The sequence below is a fragment of the Mycteria americana genome, chromosome 3, assembly GCF_035582795.1.
Source record: "Mycteria americana isolate JAX WOST 10 ecotype Jacksonville Zoo and Gardens chromosome 3, USCA_MyAme_1.0, whole genome shotgun sequence".
Lineage (NCBI taxonomy): Eukaryota > Metazoa > Chordata > Aves > Ciconiiformes > Ciconiidae > Mycteria > Mycteria americana.
Window position 1 is genome coordinate 51,873,616 of NC_134367.1, and position 17,646 is coordinate 51,891,261.

Sequence of the window (17,646 nt, forward strand, 5' to 3'; positions counted from 1 at the left end):
GTTAAGAGTTTCATTGGTGGACACTTAATAAAGGTCGCTAAACATGGGATTGAAAAGTAATTTTCTTGCAGATGGGAAATTACTTGACATCTTGGTTTCCTACACATTAGCTCATAATAAAACATGCTGGAACTCTGTCTTTAATGAAGACTCATTTGTAATAATGACAATTCTTACATTGCCTGGGATTGTTACTTTACATGATAAACTGAATATCTCACTTTTTACCTGATTGCAAATAAGTCTTATACAAAAAGTACTAAAATTTATTTCATTATTATGTACTGTTCTGGTTTCAGCTGGGATAGAGTTAATTTTAATAAACCATGACATGTACATATTCTATAAATATATATTTACATCATGTACCCCTATATGTAGCTTAATCCATTAGCCTTAATAAGTTGATGTTACTAATTGGAGAAGTTGAGAACCTAATGTAGTTATAGCCTGAGTTTGCCTCTTCTCCCCTTTGGGGATCATGCAAATGTTCACATAAATTTTTTGTGCAGGTTCTTATCATGTGTACATACCAAGGTACAAGATTAACAGCTACCTTTTGCTTGAGTCCTTCATAATATTCAGATCCTGAAATATAATTACTTCTTTCACGAGGTACAATCCACCTATCTGTAAAACGGAAATTAAAAAAAAAAATTTATGAAAGTTTAAAATGTTAAAACAAAAAACCGAAAGACTTTAAGAAATGGTGTTCATAAGATTTTTGACTACTTTGCTCTAAATAGTCTTAAGCTTTCTCACCTTTTAAATTGATACAAGCAAATTTTGGTAATGTAACATGACAAACAGTAATTCGTTTTGAGCTCTGTTGCATGTATTTATTGAGTAAGAACACTTCTACAAAATATATTCTCTTTGGCTATTTCAGATGAAGAGAAGCTAGATTCTGAAGAACCTGCTCTGATGAGTAATCTTTGCAGAAGTAATGATAACTGCTTAGCAGAGCAAAGGTCATACACACCATTTAATGATGAAAGTAGACAATTAATTTGTAATGAGCGTATCAGCAGATCAGAGAAGGAAGAATTCCTAAAAGGGACAGCAGGAAAATTTTTATTTCAACTGAGAGGAGAAAGGTTGGTATTGCTTGAGTATGGTAATGTGCACCTTCCACACAACCCTCTTCCTAGATATTCAATTGTGCAAGTATCAAAATGTTTATAATTGATGGAATTTGAAGGCAGCACTATTTATGCATTAAAACAAAACTGTTTAGATTATTAGGAAAAAAAATCTTTACACTTCTATTCTTAGGAAGTTTCTACACTCAAAAGACTAATTTGTCCAAATATTGTTTGTAGGAAGTTGCTTGATATGAAATAACTTTAATTTTGTTTGATCATTAACATTTAAAAACTAATTCTTCTAATAATTGCATATAGAATACTCAAGTTTAAATTCAATGTGCTGCTTTTTACAGTTCAAGCCTCTTGTTTTAAGGTGCTGTACGTTCATCCCTTAGCTCTACAGATGAGTAGAGCCATGTTTTCAGTTCTGGTATTGGGGCAATATGTGTTCATACACAAAAACCAGGCTTAAACTCACTGGCAATAGAGGTGGAATTTTTTTGTGGCTTTGAATTTTTTTTAGTTCTTTTTTTTTTCTATGACCAAACAGCTATAAGAGATTAATGAGACTTATGTGCATGCAGTCTGTTTTTACTGTACCTAGATTATTACATGCATTCTGTAATTCACAATTAAGTAAATTTTTTTCTTTCGATTCAGATCTGAATTCTTGCACAGGGAGGAATAGTCCATGGCACTATGTTCAGTAGGTGTATCAGTTGCTGCAGTAGTAGTTGGATGAACAACCATTTTGTGCTATTAATATTGACAGCTATGACAATCTCTATAATAGAGAATGAATAACACTTCATCTTCAAAACATATCCTATAAACACTTGGTCACTATTAAGTATAAATGTTTGCCAGTAGATACCTTCTTTCTAGCATGTTTTTATGCTTAGGAAGAAATTATTTCCGTGCATATTCTTAAGCACCTTTGACGTTAAGGAGTATATTCTTAATTTTATAAAATGAAATGCCTTTCACTTACTAACTTGATGATAGTACTGAATAGTTTAGAGAATGTTGTCCATTGAGGCTGTTACAGCAAATAATACATAGCAGAGCTATCGTAACACTCCTCTTTTATATTAAACTGAAAGCAGGATTAAAAAAAAAAAAAAGACACAGATTCTGAAAGACTGGAGACTTGTGGGAGTAAAGAAAAAGTTTCATGAGTATGGAAGGAGGGAAAATGAGAAAATAAGCCCAGCGATGAAAAATTATGCGTGAATGAAAGTAAAGCACCAAGGAGAATGCTTCAATGCAAAATCATTTTCTCCCATTAAAATCAGTGACCCAAAAGACTTTACTTTAGGTAAAGACTGTAGGGATTATCATACTACATATGTTACTATAGAATCATAGAATGCTTTGATTGGAAGGAACCTTTACAGGTCATCTAGTCCAACCCCCCTGCAGGAGCAGGGACATCTTTAACCAGATAAGGTTGCTCAGAGCCCCATCCAACCTGACCTTGAACATTACCAGGGATGGGGCCTCCACTACCTCTCTGGGCAACCTGTTCCAGTGCTTCACCACCCTCATTGTAAAGAATTTCTTTCTTAAATCCAGTCTAAATCTGCCCTCCCTTAGTTTAAAACCATTGCTCCTTGTCCTGCCACAACAGGCCTTGCTAAAAAGTCTTTCCCCGTCTTTCCTATAGGCCCCCTTTAAGTACTGGAAGGCTGCTATAAGGTCTCCCCGCAGCCTTCTCTTCTCCAGGCTGAACAACCCCAACTCTCCCAGCCTTTCCTCACAGGAGAGGTGCTCCAGCCCTCGGATCATTTTCGTGGCCCTCCTCTGCACTCGCTCCAACAGCTCCATGTCCTTCTTGTGCTGAGGGCTCCAGAGCTGGACACAGTACTCCAGGAGGGATCTCACCAGAGCAGAGTAGAGGGGCAGAATCACCTCCCTCGACCTGCTGGCCATGCTGCTTCTCATGCAGCCCAGGATATGGCTGGCCTTCTGGGCTGTGAGCGCGCATTGTTGGCTCATGTCCAGCTTTTCGTCCATCAGTACCCCCGAGTCCTTTTCCACAGGACTGCTCTCGATCACATCATCCCCCAGCCTGTATTGAAACCGAGGATTGCCCCGACCCCGGTGTAGCACCCTGCACTTGGCCTTGTTGAACCCCATGAGGTTCACACAGGCCCACTTCTCCAGCTTGTCCAGGTCCCTCTGGATGACATCCCGTCCTTCTGGCGTGTCAACTGCACCACTCATCTTGGTGTCACCTGCAAACTTGCTGAGGGTGCACTCGCTCTCGCTGTCAATGTCATTGATGAAAATATTGAACAGCACTGGTCCCAGTATGGACCCCTGAGGGACACCACTTGTCACTGATCTCCATCTGGGCATTGAGCTGTTGACTGCTATCCTCTGGATGCAACCATCCAACTGATTCCTTATCCACTGAATAGTCCACCCATCAAATCCATATCTCTCCAATTTAGAGAGAAGGATGTTGTGGGGGACCGTGTCAAAGGCCTTACAGAAGTCCAGATAGATGACATCCATTGCTTTCCCTTGTCCACTGATGTGGTAACTCCATCGTAGAAAGCCACTAGGTTGGTCAGGCAGGACTTGCCCTTGGTAAAGCCATGTTGGCTGTCTCAAATCACCTCCCCATCCTCCATGAGACTTTACTAAATAAAAGTTGTGGTGTGAAGTACTTTAGTGTTGCAGTTGATATGGGTAGTTAATGGTGTCCAAGTGTCTCTAATAAGAAAAGGTCAGTTGATACTTTTACTAATTGGAAAGAATGACTTTCCTTCTGAGTCATAATTTTAAAACTTGCAGATATGACTGAACAGTTAACTCATCATACATCCTTGCTATCTGTTCAAAATTATATACTTATCCTTTATAAGCTTGAGAGCTCCACAAGTTTTTCATTTTGGGTTTTTGTTAGTGGTGCTTTTCACAGTCACCCAATATGGCATTGCGTACTGTAATGATTGAGTTTTCTGATAGCCTGAACCACAGAATGCCATGATTTACCTTGATAATTTTTGAGAATGACTGGCTTCTCTGTTGAAATATTCTTAAGAACAGGCAAAAAAAGTCTATTACCAGAAAGATTACTCGTTGCAACATGAAGTCTTATAGAACATTTTCAGTTCAGTTTCTCAGTGTAAGAGGAGTTTTAGAAAATATAAAAAGTTGAAAGGGAAAATTATATATTTTCAATTTGATATTCTTCAAATATCATTATGCATATTTGAAGAATAGGTTGTCAAGGTTCTTTTGGCATAAGCTCCGCTGGCTTAATTTCTTTATGACCTGTTACTTACTTTTCTGACTCTTAATGTGATAGCTAAGATGCTAATGATTTTAACCATAAAAGATGGAATGTTAATGCATGTAGCTTGTCATATCTGTGTTTGAACTAGGGTGAATAATACTAGAGGTGGTGGAATCTCGCCCATCACTTAAATTAGATCTCAAATTACTGGCCTTAAGATAATACAGAAAAATGTTTTCCAATCTTGTTCTGACTAGTTTTCTCCAAAATAGAAGAGTAAGATAATATTATTCCCTCTTTGAGTTGAATGCAAGATCTGTATTTTTGAATGGTGCATCTTTACCTTCTCCTGTGGGTTGTGTATGCTTTCTGTGTACTTAAGACAGAGATGATTTTTGCCAATGCTGCCTAAGAGATGCTGCTTGTGCTGCTTTATACTCTTGCACCAGAGATCACTAACAACGTTTAGGTGCTCATATAGCTTAGAGTATCAGACATACCTGCAATATGCGCAAAAATAATACAAAATGCTTTCCTTTTAGTAAAGGACAAAGATCCCTCATCTATATTGGCCCAAGTGGTTCGTGCTGTCATACGATGGAATGGCTCTAGCAAATCTCAGCTGCTCTCATATGTTCTAACTCATTGCTAAGACTTATGCCAATGAACACATTGATTCAGTATTTGCATATGATACTACATGAGTCAGGCAGACCTTGATCTATATCCTTTTCTGAGTTCAGAGATGTCATTCTTCATCTGACAAGGTGGTTGAAAGGTATCACAAACCTATTCTTCAATAAAGTTCGCTGAGTTTGGTCTTGATAGGAGTTATATATAAAAGGTTCCAGTACCGTAGAGGGGTCATTGCAGTAACAGAGTTCTGGAATTCTTTCTCAATAGAACATGTTTACAGGTACTAGATGATTGCTATGATTAGATTGCATCTGCTTCTATGTCATAAATACTTGAGGCATCTTGTATGAAGTTAAAAGATATTTTCTATTTGAAGTGCATTGTATTCAGTAATAATAGGATGAGGGCTTAAAGGAATGTGAAAACTTTCATTACCTGGAGTCCTGTCGTTCTCCATGTGAAGCGGTTGTGTCAGCCTCAATTCTGTATCTCAGTGATGTAAAACCCTTGCAGAAATTAAGCAAGAGGATCATAGCAATAGTACACTTCATACAGGAGAAGGTGCATGAGACTCTTTACTCCCCTTTCCCCACAGTTCCTATATATGTGCCAAAATAACGTTGCTAATAAAGCTGTGTTTCTGCTAATGATGAAACCATGGAGCATGCCAAAATAACATGGCAGATTCCTGCCATTAATGCTGTTATATTTATTTCAAAGAGAACAGAAGGGAAGTATTTTATTCCAGCAAGAGACTTGCTCACTTTCCATCTCAAATTCTTTTGTTGTCCCAAGGACTGATGAAAAGAATGAACAACGCTAATGAAATCACTACTGCTTTATAAAGATACTGGGGGGAAAAAGAGAAAAAGACCTTTTGAGGGGAAGAGTTATTTGTCATGATTTTTGCAATTCTGTTTTTCAAATAACCATCTAGTCATAGTAGAATAGGTATATTAATTGAAGCAGATTGAATTTATTGACATGTTGCCTCAGGAAAGCAAGGAGCAATTTCTGACAATCATAAGGAAGCTAAGTTTTGTTTACATCTTCATCCAGCCATTGTGCCTTGCCATCTATTGTGATTGCTAGAAATGAAACTTCTAAAATGTTTTCTGCATTCATATATTTCAACACAAGTGTCAACAGTGATGGCAATTTGCTGATGAAGAGCAACAGTTTCCCTGGTGAGAAAAGATGAATTACTTCTTTTGTTCTCCTCCTCCAATTTCTCAATATTCTGAAAGCCTAGGTGTCATTCCAGGAATCCTTACAAACATAGGTGCCTTCAATGAGGAAAAGCTTGGTAGCAAACAGTTGATTCCCAAGTGGCCTGCTCTACACTTTTTTTAATAAGTGATTTCTATAAAAGCTACAAAAAGAATACAAGGTGCTGTAAAGAAGATATACTGTGCCCTGTTTTCTATCAGTATTGCTGTCCTTATTAAAAGCCTGTTTGACAGAATCCTTGAGAGGTATTAATCAACTGCTTCCATAAGTCTAGTTTCTCTTTCTTGTGCTTTTTAGAGTTTTGGAATGCTTCATAGAAAATTATAAAAGCAGGGGACAAGTGAATACTGGAAATCCCTTCTGGCTGATTGGTTAAACTAGCTTCACATCTGCGCCCAAAATATTAATTCCTTTTCTCCTCAAAGAAAAGGATTCCTGCAGAGGAGATAGATTTCTTTCCTGAAGGGAACACCCATTCTGTTTTGCTCTGGATTAATTTTTGAAATGAATGACATGGTGTAAATATTAGTTTGTTGTATGGTTTAGCTGATATGCTGCAGATTCTCCAGACTTCTTTCAGGATTTGTCTTTTCTCATTATGTATATTCACAGTTTCTGGAGTTCTCATAAAGACATGGAAACAGAAAATTAATCTTCTCTTAACTAATATTTCTCTATTTCTGCCTTGGTTCCACTGGCTATTGAGACCACTAATTTAAGAAAGAAACAATCGAGTGGTGGGAAGGCTTTCACAGGTAGAGCTTTTTACAGTGTTTTCCAAAGAAAGTATGACACCTGCCCTTCCAAGAACATGCCTGTTTTTGTATAGGGTTAGGGGATTCTGAGAGAAAATTGGGAATGAAGAATTCTTTTTTTCAGAACTATTTATAGACTTCTGAAGAAAAGAGCAACAGGTAGCTGTTATCTCTGATCTCTTCACTTGTGAAAGGGTGTGGAGTTTAGGCTCATTTTTACTGCCTACTCCAAAGGGAGTCTTTCCACTCTAGTCATTAGTTTCAGGATAAAGTCAATGGTCTCCAAGTCTGGGAGATCTAGGTCTTGAATGTCCTTGTTCCCAATTGAATGGTAATTCCAGAATGGGGAAGCGTGCCATGCAAGGGGTAAAGAAGGAATGCCAATTCAGTCTAGGTAGGACAATAGTAACGATGGATTTAGACTGAAGTTTTGTTTAGGATGAGAATGCTTATGCAAGGTTCAAGTTAGGAAGATGAAGATGCTGTGGTTTTCAGACTCAAATATATTTAGGCTAGTATTTTAGGTGTGTTTTATGGTTAGAATTAGGCTATCAGTTGTCTGCTTGCTTGAAGATACCCTGCCACAAATAGATATTGTTAATATTTTTCTGTATTAGGCAGAAGATGCAAAGACTGTGAAGAAAAAAAGGGTAAGGATATAGGTTTTTCATCAACCTCTATTATTCTTTTAGGCCATATTATTTAACATGTGCATGAAGTTCTTCATCAACAGCCTGTATAGAGTACTATATTCTTTTTATCGCTGGAGCTGTCATAAGTAATGGACTATGCCCGTGATTGCATTTATAGAGGAATTGTTATTTGCTCATCTTTAGGATGACTCAGAGTCTAGTTGGCCTATTTGTCAACATATTTTTGCAAATTACGTTGCCTTTCTACTATTTATCTTATCTCATATCAGTGGTATCAGTTACAGTTACAGTCTCAGTTATAGTTTTCACTCTCTTTGTTTTTGTCTTTTCTGGTGTCTTTTCTGTCTTTTCTGGTGTCTTTTCTACTTATGATATAATCCTCTACAATTCCTTAAATAGTTTCAGGACATCTATATTATAAATTTTTCAATTATTTGCATGCTTTTGAAAATCTTTGTAGCTGAGAAACAGGACTGACTACAGGTTTGTATAATTGGTTTAATACTTTAATTTATATTTCTTTTAGCTGTCCACAAGTAATTTACTATGTCTCCATTATGTTTTCTAAAAGGAGAATAGTCTTTAAAAATTGAGCTGTTATACTAATTCTTTTTTTTTGAGGCACACCTATTACTTAGATACAAACACAATATGGAAATATCTTGTTTGTACCTGAGATGACATCATAAAAAGGAAAGTTCAGTGGTAGTTGAGCAAAATAGGGACACATTCTTTTAAGCAGCTCAGTGAAGGTCAATTCTTTGTCTAAAAAGGTGGAGTGCCTTTCAGTTGCTAAGTTATGGGTCAGGAAGAAATCACCTGGTTTAAAACAAAACAAAAATGCGAAAGCATATTCCCTAGTATTCAACCAATGAAAGGCAACGGAGAAGACTAATTCTGATGTCCTTTTGGCAACATAAAAGGTCTGGATAGTATAATTAAATAGGAATAAATGGATTAATGAAAAATGCAAATGTTAATTGGCATATGGAAAAATTAATTTCTATGAGAGTGAATGATAAAGCAAAATACTAATTTTTTTCTCATTTTGCCAAAAGCTAGAAACAATTCCTATTAGTTGCTTTGGCAAAAGTACTAGGATGTTGTTTACGCTTCCTTTCAAAGTCTACAGAACAATGTCTTGTTATTAAAATCAGTAACTATGGTTTAGAGTTAGAACTCTTGTTTGCTGATCACTAAACACTTATGGTGGAAGAATCACAGTAGCAGAGGGCTTATGTTCTACAGCAGTAGCTCCTAAGCACTGTGTAGCTGAATATTGTCCGAGAACATCAGTTGCAGTCTCTCTTACTTCCTCCAGGTCCGCATCTGACTCCCTTTCTCCTTTGCCTTGGGGTTCTTGCACCACCTTGTCCCTTGCTGCTGGCTCAGGGTCTGCTGCATCATCCTTCTTGCCCTGATCACCATTAGTTCCTTTTATCTTTCCATGGAGCTGCCATCCTTCTTTTTGAGACGAAGCTGCTGAGTCTGGCTGTGCCCTGATAAACTTGGTCTAGAGCCTTAGGTATCTTTGCACTGTGCTCCCCAGTGCTCCTGCCAAGAGACCTGATGGGCAGGTCAGGAGACCAGAGTTCTGAATAATTTAAAAAAACGATAACTGGCAGTCAGTATGTAAGCAACCCATTGGCTGATATGCCAGAGGGTTGTGCAGCCATCCAGAGGAACCTCGACAGGCTGGAGAAATGGGTTGCCAGGAATCTCGTGCAGTTTAACAAAGGCAAGTGCAAAGTCCTGCACCTGGGGAGGAACAACCCCAGGCACCAGTATATACTGGGGGCTGTCCAGCTGGGAGGCAGCTTTGCGGAAAAAGACCTGGGGGTCCCGGTGGACACCAAGTTCATAGACCAGCTCAGGTTGGAAGGGACCTGAAAAGATCATCTGGTCCAATCTTTTGTGGAAAAGGGAGTCTAGATGAGACTAGGACCCTGTTCATTTGCATCTTGAAAACCTCCACCGCACCTGGAGTGCTGGGTCCAGTTCTGGACTCCCCAGTGCAATAGAGAGATATGGACCAGCTGGAGAGAATCCAACTAAGATGATGAAGGGAGTCCTTCATATGAGGAAAGGCTGAGGGAGCTGGGACTGTTTAGCCTGGAGAAGAGAAGGCTCAGAAGGGGTCTTATCAATGTATATAAATACCTGAAGGGAGGGTGCATTGTGACACCCTCACTGGTTGTGTGACAAGAGCTCTTCCTTCTCTCCCATGGCAGACACTCAAAAGAGGAAAAACTCCTTATTTACCTGTGACTGTTCTTTTTAGAGACTTATTGGTTGTATATACTTTCACAACACATCCTTGCAGCTTTCCCCTTTGTAGTCCATATGGAATTTGGGAATCTTTGTTTGAAAGGAAAATACACAACTGCTTAAATAGCCAAATGATCCTTATCAATAGAAGGCATGCCATCCTGGATACTGCTAGCATTAAAAATAAACCCAGATTACAGTGTAGATGTCACACTCTGAATATACATGTCGGTAACATCTCAAAGAACAGTCTTTCTAAATGGCATATCTGTTTCAGGATTACCCACAATCGGGAGGACTGAGCTCTGATCTACTCTGAAAGAACACCTTTGTGCCTAGTAGTCCTTTTGATACATCTGGCTTGCCTGAGCAAGCCCCCAGGATCTGCTTAGCATTGCTCTAAATCTGTTCTTCTTACCACTTAGTGAAATGTCTTGATTTCTGGGTGTAGATACATTATGTCTGGCTTTCCAATGCACACACCGTATGTTTGTAAAATCAGATGTTCAGTGCTTGTATTTATGTATAAACAGTCTGCATCTTTTACTTATTGCAGTGCCTAGGCTGTTTTTAGAGCCTTGTGAAAAGTTGCAAATTGCTCTCCTAGATGTTTGAAGACCTGAAAACATCGATATAGAAAGGATCCAAAATAAAATTTGTGAAAATTTGAGTCACATTTTTGGGTTTTAAATTAACTAGAAGAAAGGAAGTTTGTGGGGGCTGAAGGAAGTGGAATGAAGGAAAATACATTGGGGAGAAATTGAGTGACTATTGGGTGAAAATGGAAGAAAAAATATGAGGGGGGAATGCATCAGGGTGAAAAACATGAAGGCAGAAACTGAAGGAGAACTGCAAGCAGGGCACCCCAACAGCACCCTCTCTTTGCTGGAGGTATCTAAGAAGCTTTTTGGTCACTGTTAGAAGACACTGAGCAAGGTGGACTTTCAGCGTGACCTATTATGGCTTTCGTATATTTTTGTTACATAAATGGCTAGTGTACTTTTAGATTAAGTACAACTTGTTTTGTTTACCTTGTCAAAATAAAGACAAAAAAATAAAAGGGCTCTAAGGACAAACAATGAAACTATCAGGGGCTTAGATTTGCTTATGAGGAAGGAACTTAGAAGATTAGAATTGTAGACCTATAGATACAGAAAATGCTCTGCAGATATAGATGAGTAGAAATTGTATGCTCATAATTACAGTTTTCTGACTTATGAAAAAGGGCTTCAAAAAAATGAAGGAAATTGAGTGGCAATAAACTCAAATGCCTTAGAAATTTATTTAAAAATAAACCGAATCACGTCCCCCAACTAAATATTACTTTACTTTAGAAAATGCTACTAGAAGTTAGTAATGAGGCCAGTGTTTTATTGAGAGCACATGGATGATGAGAGATCTTTCACGTGGTGGCAACACAGACTAAGTCTTCTTATCAGGAAGGAACTTCTGAAGAGGTTTTTCTGTGTCTGTACTTACCAGTTTTGTTGTCTTCTGATCCACTAAAAAGAGGTAGTTGAAGACAAGCTTTTGGACTAACTAGACCGTATTCTGTCTCATAATTTTATAAAATGTATGTAAACATATGTTCTGTAAAATTTAGTATTATTGTAGTTTATGTAGGTGGTGCCTTCAGAAGGCAGTGTGCTGTGTGTTTTTTCCAAGCTATCTTCCAGGTTACCTTTTCTGCTTTAAATGTTGCTGATGTTTGAGATTTACAACTATTTGGAAAGTTTTGTGTGGAGCTGACTGAGAGAAAATGGTGGTTGGTTAGTCAGTCTCCATAAAGTCCCTGGATGTTAAGCCTAATATTCCTTCTATATCTGTCAATGGAAACCAGTTTGGTTCTTCTGATACCTTCAACCACCCCCCATCCCAAAGAAGTTGCCTTAAGCAGTCATGTAGAATTCGCCAACAAAAGATACCTATAAATATAAAGTTAAGGGTGCTCTGCAGAATCTTGTTATCTTCCGCATCACAAAGTTGGTAATTAATTTTAATTTCCTTGTTTAAAAATGGAAAATAAATGTATTTCCAGACACCAGCTAGTGTCTACTGTGTACGGCTTCCTCGCAGCATTTACTCCAGGCATGCTATGCACTATCTGCATGCAAGTAGCTCACTGCCTTTGTAAGTCTCTCTTCAGATTCCGGTTTACATGGGATAGTCCCAGTTCCTATCTCTATTTCAAGAGAGAGTCCACAGATTCAGTTTACATGGGTGCAAGAGAAGAGGCTCATAATCTCTGGAGGAGCAAAGTCATGTGAGATCTTGGCACTTGCAGAAGCAGATAGTATGGGGCTTATGGACTTTTCCATACCAGCTGCCCTTATCTTTTGCTCATTCCCCGTTATTCCTACTCTTCTTTTTGAAAACTAACTCGCATATTCTTCATCCTTTATTGCGCTATCTCAGTTACTGTGCTCCTCTGTTCTTCTCCCACTTCCATATTTTCTAGTTTTGCCTCCCAAAGTTGTAACAATATGTAGGTGTTACAAGAACCCTACCATGAGGAGAGGGTAGTGTCTAGAGGGAATGCCTTCAAGCTTGACAATTCAGAAAAGATGATCAAGTTCTCTTTTCCTTCTAGTTAAGCTTTGCTACCTCACTGATCAAAGGTGCTTGTTAGAGACAATTCTGTAGAGAAGCATTAACTTGTTAGTATTAGGCTATGTGTCCCTCCTAACTGGTAACTAAATAATCTGTGGGGCACCAGGGCTACATCTGTACTAATAATTAATAAAAATTAAATGAAGGAGTTGGTGTCTGGCTTGGTGGCCAACTGCTGTGTCATGGGTTATGTTAATACAATACAAGTATTTTTAACCCCCTCCCTACCACACACAAAGTATTGGCTGGGAATATCCCTAACTCTGCTTGTCTGTGCCCTGTGCCCAGGCATTTGTCAAGGAAAGTACTACCTTTCTTGGGCCAAAACCATAGCAGGAACCATGCTAAGGGTCTAACTGTATGGAAGGGTGTGGCCCAAAATTCACACCCATTGCCAGACTGTTTTACAAGTAAAGAGGTAGACAGATTCTCGGATGTTTAAGGCTCTGCAGTATGAGGAAAGAGCCTTTATTGGGATCTTACACTCACATTTGTGAATCAGACCTTGCTGTTGTGTGCAGCTTCTTTGGAGAGGACTAGCCCAGTTCTTTGCCTCTGGGATGCAGTTCTTAGAAATGTTGTTTTCCCTGGAATACCACTGAAGGTGAGAGTTTGCAGATTTACCATTAACAAGAGGTTCATGGCAAGAACAAGCAAGTAAACATCTAAACATGCATTCTTTCACCAGGGGAAAATACTGAACACGCTACTGGTGTGCTGGCTCACTTTCCTTTTGGAAGTCCTCATAGTCTGTGTACATTCAAGAAAGCAGTGTTCCTCGTAGGGGCTACTATGATCTCCCTTATATGAGGGGGATAGAGATGATCCAGTTGCCAAGTTCTTTTTCTCTGTAAATCATCAGAGCCTCTGTCAGTTGATTTCTTGATGAGTCCCTTATCAGATGATCAGATTTCTGCCAATTGACTTTGTTTCCAAGGCAACCACTCTCTTGACAAGCCAGTTCCCTTCAATGGGAGGTAACTTATTTTTTAGAGTAGGTTGATTACATTTTAACTGCATAGTTCTTAATAAGATATTGCTGCTTAAGTTTCAGCCCCACAAGAAAGTGAAAAGATAACAAAGAAGCAGAAGTCTCTGTAAAATGGAGTAGGCAGCATGGTAAAGATACATAAAGGGATTTTATAATCTCTCACAAAATTCATGAATTGTACATGCTCCCTAAAGATAAGCCTGCCCACCAGTCATTCTCATTTATATACGTATTCAGTGTATTCTTTTTCTGAAAATAATGAGAGTTCTAGTTAAGCTATTTAATTTATGAGATGTTTCCCAAAAGTACAGATAGTTCAGTGAATACCAGCAGTATAGCAATCTGCTTTCCTACTTGCGTAGGTCTCTAAACCAGTTGATACTGGTGTTTAAGAAATCATAGGTTCCAACCAAACTTTTTTTTATGCAGTTCAGACTTTGATATGGTCTTACCCTTCATCTTGCATATGTGTTGTTTCTATCTGATAAGTGTTCAGGTTACCACATCCTTTGCTTCAGTGTCTTTTCTATTCAGCTGTTCTTGTTTCCTACAAAACTTGTAGGATTGTTTTTGTTGACGTTTCTTGGATTCATCCTGTGGATTTACATTTTAGGGGAAGAGGCACAGACAGGTTATAGTTACAAAACTCTTTTTCTGAGGAAAGCAAACTCAAACATCCATATTCATATAGGCAGATAGTATCATCATGCCTACATATAATTCTGAAGATACTGAGTTCTGAATATAGCTGGGTTAGTATTAGGTGACTGAAGTTGTTATTCTCTTGCTTATCCAGTGTCCTTTCCGGTTATAGTCTTGATTTCAGGGATGGTTGAACCTCATAGAATCATTTAACTTTTAAAGTTTGTAGGACAAGATATTCACATAAATGGAACCAAATTTTGATTTCTATTAATACACTGAACTGTATTTAATGTGTGCTGTAGAAACTCTCTTTCTTACAGATGCCAGTCTATTTTAGAGTAGAGATGCAAGCACTTGTCTTTTTTTTTTTTTTTTAAAGCATTGCTTCCCCAGAGAAGTAGGAATTGCTGTATATGAGCTGAAAAAATTTCAAGATAGTTTGTGTAAGCATTTGGCTTTTGGAGCACTTAAATCCTCATGCTGTAAAAAGAAAGCATTATTCACTGTTAGCCATAATGAAGCAAGTGTTCCTCTAATGTGATTGCTTGGGAAATTTTTGACTGATCACAGTGAGCTATCCAGTCCCTTTTGAAGGGAAGTGATCTTACAAGAGCTTTGTCTTTTATTCTGTCTCCATCTGTTGATAGGATGACTTACATCTTCTGTCTGGACTGGCAGACAGGATTTAGGCGCCAGTCCAGCAAACCACTTAAACAACAGTTTAGCTTTAAGCCTCATAGCAACTAAATTAATGGGTTAAAAAAAATGAAATAACATTGCTAACACACTACTGTTATCTTTAGAAGGAAATTTAGGAGATTAGGTTGTATTGGTACATGAACTATAAATGGAATAAGTAGTGTTAAATTAAACATACACTGAGAACAGAAAACATAGATTAAGACCTTTGTCTTTAGGACATAATTTAAAGGAGGAAAGATTCCTGTTTAGTAGCAAAGAGAGTCTATATCTTGTATATTTCTTTTAGATCAGTGCTGCTTGAGTGTGTAGCTAGGCAAACAGAATAAATTTGTCACAGATGTATGTAATAGTTTCCTCTGGCCAAAGAAAGACTAATCATACAATCAGCAGGTATTATGGCATTACTCACTGTTGCTTTACCAAGAAATGACAACATATGTGTTTCTTGTAGTAACAGAACTACAACCACTACTCAGTTAGCAATAGTTCACAGGCAGACCTGGAAATTCTAATATTTACATTAAGGGTTACTAAAGTGTTTGTTTCTTTGAAAATTCTTCTTCATTAAGTCTTTTAAAAGTGTTAATTCTATCAGAAGAAATCACTGTCCTTGTGAATGGATGAATTTAGAGTTTTAAGCTAGTTGAGTTTATATGCAGTTAATGAATGATGTTAAAATAAAAATTGGCTCTTTCTGAGTTTAGTTTAGTTCAGCTTTCAGTTTTATTGTGCAAGTGGAAATGCTTTAGGTTTTGTGTTCCATAATGGTGACCTCTTGTGGTGTAAATATGTCAGTATTTCTGAAAGAGCTTTCTGTGACACATGCTGGAGGAAGTTGTATTTATATGTCATTTTTAATGAACAGGTAACCTACTGACTTAGTAAAATAACTTATCTTTTCCAGTTATTAATATGCAGATCTCATACTGAGTGCATGTGCAGAAAGAAGCATTCTGAGCATTATATTCTGATATACTTTGTGTGTGTCTGTACTGTATCTTGTAGTGACCAGATGAAAAAGCCTGGCACAAGTTCATCATGGCCAAGGAGTACAGGCTGGAAGAGAAGAGTAACAGGTACTTCATAAGGCATTTCAGTCTCCAGTCAAAAAATGTGAAATACAGTCAAGTAGAAATAATCTAATTTTTGTGATTTGAAGATCTTTTTCTTCTTTATTCGCTGAGCAATATTTTTGGTTTTCTATATGTATTGGGTTTTTTTACTGTTGTTGGTAAAGAGAAACAATATTCAAGAGATCTTTGCTCTCAAAATCTGTTGATATTTTCTCTCTTGTTTTTCCCATATGTAGGCTTAAGAATTTGCCAATCCATTAACACCTTGTTTGCCCATCACTTTTTGTAAACAGGCATAGTTGCACAGAAACTAATAAAGTTATGCCAAGCTATATTAGCTGAAGATACAGATTCTGGATTGCCCTGTAGGGATGCATTTTGCTAATTTTACATAACAGATTTTAATTAATATTTCCTCGTAGCTGGCACGTTTCATACATGGCAAGTGCATATTTGAGAGTCTGGCATGGAAACCTGACGTTTTTACTCTGCTATTATTATGCTTTATTGCTATTTTTCTAGAACTGAGAAGTTGCATTATTCTGGATCATTCTGGCGAAGGCTGTAACGTGCTCTGCTTTCATTTTCTTCAGAGGACCTGAGAATATTTACCATGTCATGGGAGTTAGTATTCTGTGGGGCTGTATTTTCTCTGTTTATAAGTATTTTAATTTATTTGTGCTATTTTATTGGTGCTATTGAAAAAATCATGTGTGTTATTAGGATTGTTTCTTTTTATATCTACTTTTTTAACATTATGTCGCTTCCTTATTTTCTGCATACTTTAATCCCAGAATAAACAGTGGGATAGCAGTAGGAATTCTCAATCATTTCTTCTCTATAGTGGGGACCTGGAGGGAGTGTTCATTTACAGATTATTTCTATTTTCTGATAGGATTTGTGTTTATACTTTCACATTTTGGAGAGGAGGTAGACTGTTTTCATATTGATATATTCGTAGCCACTCAGTATTCCATGAAAAGGCTAAACATGATAAGTCAGGCAGTACACAGCTTTTGAAAGCTCAGTGTTGCTAAGGCTCCTGTATTTACATGCTAAAAACAGCAACCAATAAATGTGGACTGATTAGTGATTTTTTTTTTTTTTACCAGAATGCAAAGCTGTGGTTAAGACCTATGAAAAACTGAGACAGCAAACTTCAACTTGCTGAATTCTTTTGCTTGAGTATTTTTGCTGTTGAATTGAGATTCACTCGATTAGAAGGTTCAGGACAGCTTCTGCAATGTTTTAAATACAACTAGTGCCATAACTTTTCATCAGCACCTTAAAAATCTCCCAGAACTGAGACACATGCAAGTTTACAATTTATTAATGTTGCTTTTCTTTATAGTCATGTATTTCCTGTTCATTCTTATTGCTAGGATTAATATTGTTTAGTAAAAGCTGATTATATTTTTTTTTCCTAGTTACAAGAGATATTTGTTCAAAAAAATTATGCCATTATGACTTTTAGGTTGCTATATTTTTCTGATGAATGTGAGACAGCTATAGCAAAGTGGCACAAAAAATCAGTTATTTTTGTTCTGAACTAAAAATTGAATGGCTTTGTTAATTTTTTTTCTAGTGAGAAGTTTGGTCACATCTGCAAATGCATATGTGAACTATTTCTTGCTTAATAAAGTTAAGCATGTTCATAGTTAGAAAGTCAGTCCCATCTTTGAGTTTGAGAGAGGTAGCTACAAATTGGAAAGAAAAGAAATAATGGAGTCAATATGTGGGTTTTGTGG

The 17,646-nt window shown here is 37.5% G+C and overlaps 1 protein-coding gene across 5 annotated transcripts in view; it reads left to right on the top strand.

The window, feature by feature from the left end:
• Positions 1–17,646, top strand: part of ARMC2 (armadillo repeat containing 2) — a 69,319-nt gene that overhangs the window by 9,163 nt on the left and 42,510 nt on the right. For all 5 annotated transcript variants that reach the window (XM_075498516.1, XM_075498513.1, XM_075498515.1 and 2 more), the window contains 2 exons: positions 890–1,097; positions 15,831–15,901. In XM_075498516.1, coding sequence (XP_075354631.1) covers positions 890–1,097; positions 15,831–15,901 — 279 coding nt within the window. The remainder of the gene's footprint in view (positions 1–889; positions 1,098–15,830; positions 15,902–17,646) is intronic.